Genomic DNA, 12159 nt, shown 5'->3' on the forward strand with positions numbered 1-12159 from the left:
CTAGCCACATACACTTGAGCTTGTGAGTTGGAATCCAGCCCAGGCCTGCCAAACGATAATGACAGCTGCAACCAAAAAATAGCCAGGCATTGTGGCAGGAGCCTATGGTCCCAGCTAGTTGGGAGGCAGAGGCAGGAGACTCACTTGAGCCCAGGAGTTAAAGGTTGCTGTGAGCTGTGATGCCACAGCACTCTACCCAGGGTGAAAGCTTGAGGGTCTGTCTCAGAAAAAAAAAAAGTGACTTCATAAGTACCCTTACTTCTTGCATCAGAATTGGTATAATCTGATATATATTTAATGAAAGAGGGACATGTATGTATTTCTTCAGATTTCAGCATGCATAATTCATATGGGGAAATTAATTGCCATGTATCTGTGTTTTAAATTTAAAAGACAAACATCTAAAACCCTCTCTAGCCTCTCCAGTTAAAGGAACTGGCTTCAGTTTGTAGAAGAAATGCAAAGGGATTGATAAGTTTTACCTCTGTTCTAGAATAAGGGATAATTCCAAATTTCTTTAATAAGCAAGGGAGGCCTAAAGGTCAGTATAGCTTAAGATGTTCAGTATTGATTTGCTCTTTCACTTTTATATTTGGGACATGCTGGAGAAAAATGATTAAAAATGCCGATAGTTTCTGATTTGAATCTAAATCTTAAAAATCTATCAAGCTGGGAAAGTGTAATAATTTGTTAAATTTTGTACATACCTCAGAGACAACCTAGTAAAATAGTTCCCCACCCCCTTTGTAAAAGCCGTTAGTTTCTTTTATCAAAAGACATCTGGAAACTGCATCACCTAGCTCTAGTGGAAATCTTTCCATAGCTACTTTAGAAGGTGGTAGAGCTTTAACTGCCTACACTCTTAGAAAGCAAGGCTAGTCCTATTCACCAACTAGACAGAAATGAGAGACTGAAAAAGTACCCAGTTCTCAGTCAGAGAACCGACTCTTCAAATTCAAGTGTGCATTAAAATCTTGGAAATCTACTTCTTTAATGCCACTTCGATACCAATAAGCACCACATATAAAAACCTAATGGAACGGAAAACTGGAAGTTCACGCCTCTCTTCTTCCTTCTCCTCCAGTTGTCCCTAACCCAGAGGAAAAACCTGTTTAATAAGTGCCCTACTTTCAGCACCAAGAAATACAATATTTAGGAAGCAATGCAAATAAAGAGACCAGAGGAATGTAGGGATGATTAGTTGTTGATTTTTCCCATCTGGGCCCATCCATACCTGCATTCCTCATCACTTTTGATGAGGGGGTCAGAGCCTACTGTGCCCACCAGGAACTTGGGACTAAGCAAAGGCAAACGAACATGCTGCAGCACCTGTGGGAAATACACACTGTTAAAGGCACAGCTCCCATCTGCAAGGTGTTTAAAAGAACACATGACCCAGGCTCCCCTGCTGTGCTTCCAACTGTTTGGGGAACTAATCAAATACCATAAATAAGGAAGAAGGAAAAGCATAAACACTAACCTAAAATTAGATTTATTTTAACCATCAATTGGTAATGCAGAATATTCAGAAAATTAAAAGCACACTAATCTCACTTTAGAATTGCTACTTTAGGCTCGGTGCCTATAGCTCAACCGGCTAAGGCACCAGCCACATACACCTAAGGTGGCGGGTTCTAATCCCCAGCCCGGACTCGCCAAACAACAATGACGGCTGCAACCAAAAAATAGCCGGGCGTTGTGGCGGGCGCCTGTGGTCCCAGCTACTTGGGAGGCGGAGGCAGGAGACTCGCTTGAGCCCAGGAGTTGGAGGTTGCTGTGAGCTGTAATGCCACGGCACTCTACCCAGGGGGACAGCTTGAGGCTCTGTCTCAAAAAAAAAAAAAGAATTGCTACTTTAAGCTTGCAGCAATGTGAGTGCTCCTATAACTGGACTCAAATTAATTAACAATCCAGAAGAACGTACTGTTAAATTGCTAAAGACGGTTAAGGATGGGTCTTAAACATTTCTCACTCAGTGACCACATATGTCCCAATTCAACTCCTTACTCTTCAGAGTGTGGTAGAATTTCCAAGTAATAGGGAAGGGAAACGTGGTAGGATTTCCAAGCTATAGGGAAAGAGCATCCTTGCTTTCTTTTGTTCATTGTATACAGTTTAAGTTTTGAACTGTACTATAGCTCAAATGTAGAACTGATCCAAAATAGAGGGGAAACAAAAGAGCAAGAAGTCCAAAATAATAAGCAGTCAAAATGCTTTTAAAACCTTATTTCCTAGCCAGGTGTTATGGTGGGCACCTAGCCCAGCTGCTCAGGAGGCTGAGGCAAGAGGATCTCTTGAGCTCAAGAGTTTGAGGTTGCTGTGAGCTCTGATGCCATGGGACTCTATCCAGGGTGACAAAGTGAGACTATTTCAACAAAACAAAACAAACAAAACAAACCCAACCCTCATTTCCTTTATTAATTGGAAAGATAAATTTTCTTACAGTCTAACATACATATAAAGGAGAGTGACTATTTCACTTTTATAAGAGAAATGCATCTAGTACAAAGCAGTTTCCTAGAGAAGCATTTCTATCATTACCTGGGGTAACTGAGGACGTCTTTCTTGAATACTGTATTTGACCCAGGCCATCACTGCATTGAACACTTGTTCCTCACTGCGAACGTTTAGCTCATCACTAGATATTATATCAATGAGTTGATTAGCTGGAAGTAACATAAACTCTTCACTCTCCATTACCTGTTTAAAGTTAGGTAAGAAGAAAAGAAAAAAGAAACTGATTACATTTATTATCTCAATGTTTTTCTTCAGGGTTATGGGACAAAGCTCTCTATTCCACAATGGAACTGAAGTTTAAAAGAAGAGAACAAAAGAAAGTACAGAAGACACAAAAATTAATGAAAGTGATCATTTGTGATTCAAGCAATTAAAAAATGACTTTTCATTCTTTTATAAGAATAAAGGATCAAAATAAAAATTTATATTCATAATAGGCCAAATTAACACCAAATTATAACTTCAGAAATATAAGAGGCATACAAAAAAATCAGGAAAAGCTTTCAGAGGAAGATTAGTTGTTAAAAGTAACTAAGGCAGAACCACCAAGGGGGAGGCTTAAAAAAAGAATGAGGGTGTCAGCAATTTTGTAAGCAAGAATGAATGTAATGAGATAATCAGACCACACCAATGAAAACTACTAAGGACCAAACAACTCTGATATATATGCCAGTGAGAAACTACAAACAAACCAATGCTTTACCATTACCCAACGCCAGGGAACTGTGAAAAGGAAGATGAGATGGCAACAAGGTTATTACCCCGTGGTCCAGGCCAGCTACAAATTCCAACACCCAGTAAGTCTTACAAGCCTGTATGTCAGGACACAGTGTAAAAAGGACAGGGTGCACTGCTGCCCTCCACTTGGTTCACCTGATTACTCAGGAGACTGCGCTACATGTGATGTCTATTAGTACAGGTAGGATATGGTTAAGAACTCAAATTTCCACTGTGCTAATCCATATTCTCTTGGGACACAGTCATTCTCATATTCATCAAAAAATGTCAAAATATTTAATAGGATATGAGACAGGCCATAGAAACAATTTAAATATTTGATTAAGAATGTTTTCCTCAAGTGTTATACATTAGGAAAAAATAAAAATCTCAAAACAATTTAAGGCAATAAGGCCAGTTATAATAGAAATACCAATGAGCACTTCAGTTTTTATGCCACAAGTCTTCAAATCATCTTGAGAGAATTTCTGAAGTATAGGCAGTTAAATAGATAATATTTAAATTTTAGCTGAGGTTGCTGTCCGGTAACTTAGTAATTAGAAAGGATGCATTTTACTCTCTGTGGTAGGGTTGCTAAATTTAGCAATACTTATACGAAAAGTTATTTGTTGTTTACCTGGAATTTAAATTTAAATGGGTGCTCTGTATTTGACCCTGTGTAGGTGACTGTAAATCCAGAGCCAAGCTGAAATTCAGGCCGACCTCTATTAAGTGTGAGGGTCTTCTCGGCATGCCAAGTTGAAGCCATGGCTGCGTTTTGTTTCCTTTTCCCTATTTTCCTTTCTTTCTGGTTTTTTCACTTAAGTACATGTATGGTATCATTTATCTTTATGAAGTGCCTTAACATTCCTTTTAGATCTCGTCAGAGTATAAATTTTTTCCCAACACAGTGATTATAAGTCAAATGTTATACAAATACCAGTGATCACCAAGTTTAGAGTTTATGAATAAACCACTAAAACATAAACTCACTTTGTGGAAACATGAGATGGCAGGAAGACATGAAAATCTGGGTGAAAACATATTTGTTTGGCATTATAAGCAAAGAGTAAAACTAATATTCTCAATAAATGAAATCTGGCTAAATGCCAATTCTCCTTTTTCTAACACCAAGAAAAAGATATTAGGACATACAATTAGGGCAAATCTAGCACTGAAGTCTATCCTTCAACCAAACAACCAGGCTAAGAAAATAATGCTTCAAAATGTCTGCTCTTAAATAAGAGTTTGGAGGAGATCTGGACTTTAGGCCACTCGCTTTGTTTTTTTCCTTGAGACAGAGTTTCACTTTGTCACCCCCAGTAGAGTGCCATGGCATCATAGCTCACAGCAACCTCAGACTCTTGGACTCAAGCGATTCTTTTGCCTCAGCCTCCCAGAGCCACACACTATTATGGTAATAAGCTTACTTTTAGTTTCTTCAGATGACTACAGATGCTATCTGAAGAATGAATAAAGCTGAAAACAAACAAGAATGAATAAGCAAAGTCACCAGGAGTTAGAAGTATATGGCAACTTTAGTGCTGTTGAGTTTAAAGACAATTTTAAAATTCATGTTTTATTGGCAAGAGTAATACCGTATGAAGTAAATTAGGTCTAATGAAATAGGAAGAAGTTAAATACACATTTGCTCAAGATAAAAATTACTTAAATGAGTAATAAGTGTTAAGCTGTACAAGATGATTTTTTTTTTTGGTACCTATATGTAGCTAGTCTAGTCCTTGGACAAGGGTAAGATTTCCTCACTGAGATTTCATCATGGTATTATCAGGTTCACTTTGGAGGCAGTGGTAGAACTAGAAGGGATTTCAAAACTTTCTCTACTGTTAAGGATATGCTTCAGACATTTGTGAATACTTTAGATCTAAAACAAAAGTTATGGCTAAAGCAGGACATTTAAAAAACCCTTTATTTTAAATGCATAGTTCAGTAAGTTTTGATAAATTATATACTCACATAACCATGACCACAATTAAGATATGGAACATTACTACTTCCCCCAGGGTTCTATAGCAGAAAATTCTTAATGCAGGGTCCAAAGTCATTGGTTTACTATTTTGGAGATACTCAGTGATGTCAAAACTTCATTTTTGGACAGTGGATTTGATATTTGAAAATACCAGAAAGAAATTAAGTCAACTTTGTTAAAGAAGGCATGTGAAAAAGTTAGGTTATATTATTTTGAATGTGTATTAAGTATGACAATAAAATAATGTCTCTATTAACTTTATTTATTCATTTATTTATTTGAGACAGAGTCCCACTTTGTCACCCTTGGTAGTGTATCTTACAGTCATAGCTCACAGCAATCTCAAACTCCTGGGCGCAAGCGATTCTCTTATCTCAGCCTCCTGAGTAGCTAGGATTATATATGCCCGCCACAACACCGGTTCCTTTTTTTTTTTTTTTTTAAAGAGACAGGGTCTTGCATTTGCTCAAGTTAGTCTTGAACCTGTAAGCTCAGGCAATCCACCCGTGCCTCAGCCTCCCAGAGTGCTAGGATTATAGGTGTGAGCCACCACGCCCAGCTTCTATTAACTTTAGAGAATAAACCCCACTTAGTCATGGTGTGTTTCCATTTTTATTTTTTGTTGGAATTAATTTACTAATAGTTTGTTAAGCATTTTTGCAACCAAGTTCATGAGCGATATTGATCTGTAGCAGTTTTTCTTTTTAGCATCTGTGGTTTCAATATGAGGATAATTTTGGTGTTATAAATGAGTTGGTAACTTCCTACTCCTTTTTCTGAAATAATTTGTATACAATTAGTATTATTTCTTCATTAAATGTTTAATAAAATTGGCTTGGCGCCTGTGGCTCAAGTGGCTAAGGTGCCAGCCACGTACACCCAAGGTGGCGGATTCGAATCCAGCCCAGGCCTGCCAAACAACAATGACAGCTGCAACCAAAAAATAGCCAGGCGTTGTGGCGGGCGCTTGTAGTCCCAGCTCCTTGGGAGGCTGAGGCAGGAGACTCCCTTGAGCCCAGGGGTTGGAGGTTGCTGTGAGCTGAAATGCCTTGGCACTCTCCCCAGGGGGACAGCTTGAGGCTCCTGTCTCAAAAAAAAAAAAAATAAAAGTTTAATAAAATTTACTATATGAGACTGGCATTTTCTTTGGAAAGAGGTTTTTAAATTATGAATTCAATTTTTTTTCATAGATAAAAGGTTATTGTGGTTTTCTGTTCCTTCTTGAGTTAGGTTTTCTTAAGTCAGTTTTTACAATTTGAGTTTTCCAAAGAATTTGCCCATTTCATTTCAGTTTTTCAATTTACTGGCAAAATGTTGTTATTAATATTCTCTTGTGATCCTTACAATGTATGAAGGATTTGGAGTGATAGCTCTCTTTTATTCCTGGTACTGGTAATTTGTACCTTTTTTTTCTTATTAGTATAGCTAGAGGTTCAGTTCTTTTGAAAAAGCCAGTGTTTTTTGCTCTAACCTTTATTCTTGTTTTCCTTCTACTTAATTTGGGTGTAATTTGCTCTTCTTTTTCTAGTTTACAAAAGTAACCACTGAAACAGAAATGATAAACTTCCTATATACCAAAAGAAATTAAGATGAAAGCTAAGAAGACAACATAGAGACAAATATAGTAAGCATAACTAAATCAGTACTATTTATAAAAATATGACCGTTGAGAACAAAGGTTATCAGAGGTAGCAATAAATGCAAATGAGCTTAAACTGCCTACTTAAAGAAATAGACTTTTAGGCAGGATGTGGTAGCTCACACGTGTAATTCTAGAACTTTGGGAGGCCAAAGCAAGAAGATGAATTGCAGCTAGGAGTTCAAGACCAATCTGGGCAACATAGTGAGTCCTCCTTTTTACAAAAAATAGAAACACTAGCTGGGCATGGTCGCATGTGCCTATAGTCCTAGGTGGTCCAGAGGTTCAGGCGGGAGGATCACTTGAGCCCATGAATTCCAGGTTACAGTGAACTATGTTCACACTGCTGCACTCCAGCCTATGTGAGAGAACAAAACATGGTCTCTTAAAATTTTTTTCTTCAAATTGTCTCATAATGCAAAATCCATTCTATGCTAATTCAAGAAAAATACCTCCTAAGATTTCATGATCCAAAAAGGCTAAAAGTAACGAGATGGCCAGAAATATGCTAAGCAAATGATAACAACAAGAAAACAGAGGTTGAAATCTAGATATCAAATTAGAACCTAGGCAATAATTAAATATAATAAAGGAGAACACTTTAAAAGCTTAAAGTCACAATTTGCAATCAGTACTTACAGATTAATATAAGGAAAAATAGAAATACACTAATAAAAGACATCAACACACAGGTTCATGTACAAAAATAGGAATAAAAAAAGCTAAACAACATAATATGGTAGACCTTATGGGTTTTTATCAAATAATATGAGAACAGAACTAGAAATACATCTCATCCTCCAGCACACATGGAATATTCAGAAAAACTGATCAGATATTAGGTTACTAAGAAAGTCAATTTCACAAAGCAGAAACATCACAGACACTGATCAAAATACTAAGATTAGCAATTAAAAATGAAATAAAAACCATTAAAAACTCCTCCTACTTGGAAATTTTAAAAATTTATTAATAGTTTTTGAGTAAAAGGGAAATACAAACAGAATTTCTGTAAGAAAATAACAAAGTATTGAAGATCAGACTCTATTAAATATATTTAAAGCAGTGATCAGAGAAAAATTATAGCTTTAAATGCTTATAAGTCAATATAAAGGAATAAAAATAATTAAATTCTCATCATAAATAACTGAAGAACACAGCAAGCCAAAAGAAAGTGCAAGAAAGAAAATAAGGGTAAAACCAGAATATAATGAGATTAAGGAGGAAAAGTAGTAATTCTAATTAATAAGAACACTGTTTCTTTGGAAATTTTTTTTTCTGCAGTTTTTTGGCTGGGGCCAGGTTTGAACCCACGACCTCGGTATATGGGGCCCGTGCCCTACTCCTTTGAGCCATAGGTGCTGCCCTCTTTGGAAAAATTTTTATTTATTTTTTATTTTTTTGAGACAGAGTCTTAAAGCTGTCACCCTAAGTAGAGTGCCATGGCATCATAGCTTACAGCAACCTCCAACTCTTGGGCTCAAGAGGTCCTCTTGGCTCAGCGCCTGTGGCTCAAGCGGCTAAGGCGCCAGCCACATACACCTAAGGTGGTGGGTTCGAATTCCCAGCCTGGGCCCGCCAAACAACAATGATGGCTGCAACCAAAAAAAAAAAATGGCCAGGCGTTGTGGCGGCCGCCTGTAGTCCCAGCTACTTGGGAGGCTGAGGCAGGAGACTCGCTTGAACCCAGGAGTTGGAGGTTGCTGTGAGCGTGATGCCATGGCACTCTACCCAGGGGGATAGCTTGAGGCTACGTCTCAAAAAAAAAAAAAAAAAAGAGGTCCTCTTGCCTCAGTTTTTCTATTTTTAATAGAGACCAGGTCTTGCTTTTGCTCAGGCTGGTCTCAAACTCCTGAGCTCAACCAATCCACACACCTCAGCCTCCCAGAGTGCTAGGATTATAGATGTGAACCACTGCTCCCAGCCAAAAAAATTTAGCAGTACAGATCACTAGCTAACGTATTTAATTTAATTAACACTGAAAGCATAGTATGGTAAATAACCATTGATATGGAAACGTAGTTATTTATTTATTTATTTATTTGAGACAGAGTCTCACTATGTCACCCTTGGTAGAGAGCTGTGGTGTCACAGCTCACAGCAACCTCAAACTCTTGGGCTCAAGCGATTCTCTTGCCTTAGCCTCCCAAGTAGCTGGGACTGCAGGCACCCACCACAATGCCAGCTATTTTTTGTTGCAGTTGCCATTGTTATTTAGCAGGCCCAGGCCAGGTTTGAACCTGCCACCCTTGGTGTATGTGGCTGGTGTTGTAACCACTGTGCTACATGCACTGAGCCTGATATGGAAATTTAGAAATGAAAGTGATTACTCTGTACATATCTTTACAGATAAATTTGATAACCTGGATGAAATTGATAAATTATTTTATTTATTTTTTGAGACAGAGTCTTACCCTGTTGTACAAGCTAAGGCTAGAATGCCTTGGCATCGGCTTAGCTCACAGCAACCTCAAACTCCCGGGTTCAAGTGATCCTCTTGCTTCAGTCTCCCAAGTAGCTGGGACTATAATGATCTGCCACAATGCATGGCTAATATTTGTATTTTTAGTAGAGATAGGGTCTTGCTCTTGCTCAGGCTGAGTCTAGAACTCCTGAGCTGAAGCAATCCTCCCACTTCAGCCTCTCAGAGTGCTAGGATTATATTTGTGAGGTCGCACACCTAGCTGAATTTGATAATTTTCTAAGGAAATATAGTTTACCCAAATGAATCCTAGGAGAGAAAGAAAGTTTCACAGAAGAAATAGAGAAATTTATCAAAAAACCACTACCAAAAATGCAAAGACTAGATGGTTTCATGGGAAAATTTTGCAGTTTAATTATTAAGGCTTTGTAATGTATTTTAATGTATGGTAGGGCTAGTAACTGCTCCCCCTTTTTTAACTCTCTTTTTTCCTCCAGTGTTTTCCTAGCTATCTTGCATGTATTATAGAAAACCGTATTGTATTGGTACATGACCTAGAACAGAAAGTCCAAAAGCAAGTACATACAGAAATTGGATATATAATAAAGGCACTATCTCGAATCACTGAGGCAAAAAAAGACTTCTAAATAAATGGTATTAAGACTAGATAGCCATTTGGAAAAAGACAGAATTAGTTCATTTCACACCATGCACAAAGCTAAACTTGGAGAGACTATACAAATGGTAGAAGAAATAATGTATAAATTTCTCTGTAATTTGAGTTTGCGAAGGCCTTTCAAACTCTATATCAAAATCTAGATGCAATAAAAGACCAATATATTGGACAATGTTTTAAAAAAAAACCTCAAGAACTTTTGCATGACCAAAAATACAATAAGCAAGGTTGAAAGATAAATGCAAACTAAAATAAAATATTTGTAACATGTATCACAGATGAAAGGCTATCATTGTTAATATATAGAGAACTTCAAAAAATTGAAAGGGAAAAAAGACCAAAAATCTAGTAAGAAAATGGGCAAAAGCTACTCTAAAACAATTTATAAGAACTGTAAAAATGGCCCAGATACATATGAAAGATGTTCAACTTATTTTAAGAGAAGTACAAATTAAAACTACACTGAAATTTCATTCTCATCTATTAAATTAGCAAACATTCAAAAGGTTGACAGTATACTTTGTCAGTGAGGCTGTGGGGAAAGAGTAATCCTCATATTTTACTGGTTGGAATGGTTTAATCCCTATGGAGAAGAATCTGGTGATATTTAACAAAATTACATGGGTGCTGCCTGTGGCTCAAAGGAGTAGGGTGCTCGCCCCATAAGCTGGAGGTGGTGGGTTCAAACCCAGCCCCTGCCAAAAACTGCAAAAAAAGAAAAAAAAAATTACATATGCAGTTAAACTTTGGCTCAGCAATCCAATTATTTATCCTGAAGACAAAACCTCCAACAATACTGAAATATTCATACACAAGGCTATTGACTGCAGCATTATGTGTTGTGTAATGGCAAAATATAGAAACCTACCTACCTAAATGCTTGTATACTGGAGAATGATTAAATAAACAGTGGTATAGTCACATAAGGAATACAATACATCTACAAAGAATGAACAAGTAAGATCTCTATGAAATGATATGGGATGAATCCCAGAATATATTAAGTAAAAAGCAAAGTATACAAAAGAAATGGGTATTAGAAAACATACATGGGTCTGTTTAATTTTGTTTTTTTTTGAGATAGTCTTACTTTGTCTCCCTCAGTAGAGTGCTGTGGCATCACAGCTCATAGCAACCTCAAACTCTTGGGCTCAAGCTATTCTCTTGCCTCAGCTGGGACTACAGGTACCTACCACAATGCCCGGCTATTTTTAGAGATGAGGTCTTGCTCTGGCTAAGGCTGGTCTTGAACCCGTGAGCTCAGGCAATCCACCCGCCTCAGCCTCTCAAGTGCCTAGGATTACAGGAGCGAGCCACCACTCCTGGCTTTCTGTTTAATTTTGTAACAGGGAACACAGGAAAGATAAATCAGAACCTACATCAAATCATCAAAATAATAGCAACAAAGGACTATAATCTACTGAACAGAGTAAAAGTCCATGAGTCCATAATGCTAACCAATCAATCAACCAACCCATCAATAAGGGTCAAGGGAAGTTCTTTCTCACAGCAGAATGTAGATAGAAAAATGGAGGCGAAAACCCCCTACAGCTCTGCAAACATAAATAAGTGTTTAGGAGGAAAGAAATATGAAAAGAGTAGAAATATGAGAGGAATATAGGAGTGTTCAGGAGTAGAGGAATATGGTATGTTTAACATACTCTCCACCTGTTCAGAAAAAAAAAAGAGCATGGAAAGAATGAGGCAAAATGTTAACAACTGGTAAATCTGGGTAAGGGGCATCTGAAAGTTTTGTCTCATTCCTAAAATTTCTTCTAAATTTGATTTCTTAAAAAGTAAATTAAAAAGTATTTTTCCATTCTGATAGGCTAAATAGTAGTATCTTATTTTGATGTGTCTTACTTTAATAATACATGAGGTTGAGTATCATTTCATATGTATTTCCTATTTGAATATCTTTGTTTTTACACATTGCTTATTCATTTCCTTTGCCTATTTTTCTATTATGTTTTTTATTTTTATTTTTCTGATTGAATTTATATGAGCTTTAGAGGAATTAGCATTTTTTTCTATAATATGCTCCAAATAGGTTTTCTGAGTTTGGCAGTGATTTTTCAGTTTATAGTGTTTTTTGTTGTTATAAAGAATAAAAAAATTATGTAATCATATTTATTAATATCTTTATGGCTTACGGGTTGTATCCTGCTTAGATCCTTCTCTAGTACCAAAATGTTTAT

The 12159-nt window shown here is 37.0% G+C and overlaps 1 protein-coding gene across 1 annotated transcript in view; it reads right to left on the minus strand.

The window, feature by feature from the left end:
- The window catches only part of KLHL20 (kelch like family member 20), a 59381-nt gene that overhangs the window by 27417 nt on the left and 19805 nt on the right, over positions 1–12159 (minus strand). The window contains exons 4-5 of the mRNA XM_012802714.2: positions 2542–2700; positions 1235–1329 (exon numbers count right to left, since the gene is read on the minus strand). Coding sequence (XP_012658168.2) covers positions 1235–1329; positions 2542–2700 — 254 coding nt within the window. The remainder of the gene's footprint in view (positions 1–1234; positions 1330–2541; positions 2701–12159) is intronic.

This window comes from Otolemur garnettii, unplaced genomic scaffold (genome assembly GCF_000181295.1).
Source record: "Otolemur garnettii isolate 467f Iridium unplaced genomic scaffold, OtoGar3 scaffold00016, whole genome shotgun sequence".
Taxonomy (NCBI): domain Eukaryota; kingdom Metazoa; phylum Chordata; class Mammalia; order Primates; family Galagidae; genus Otolemur; species Otolemur garnettii.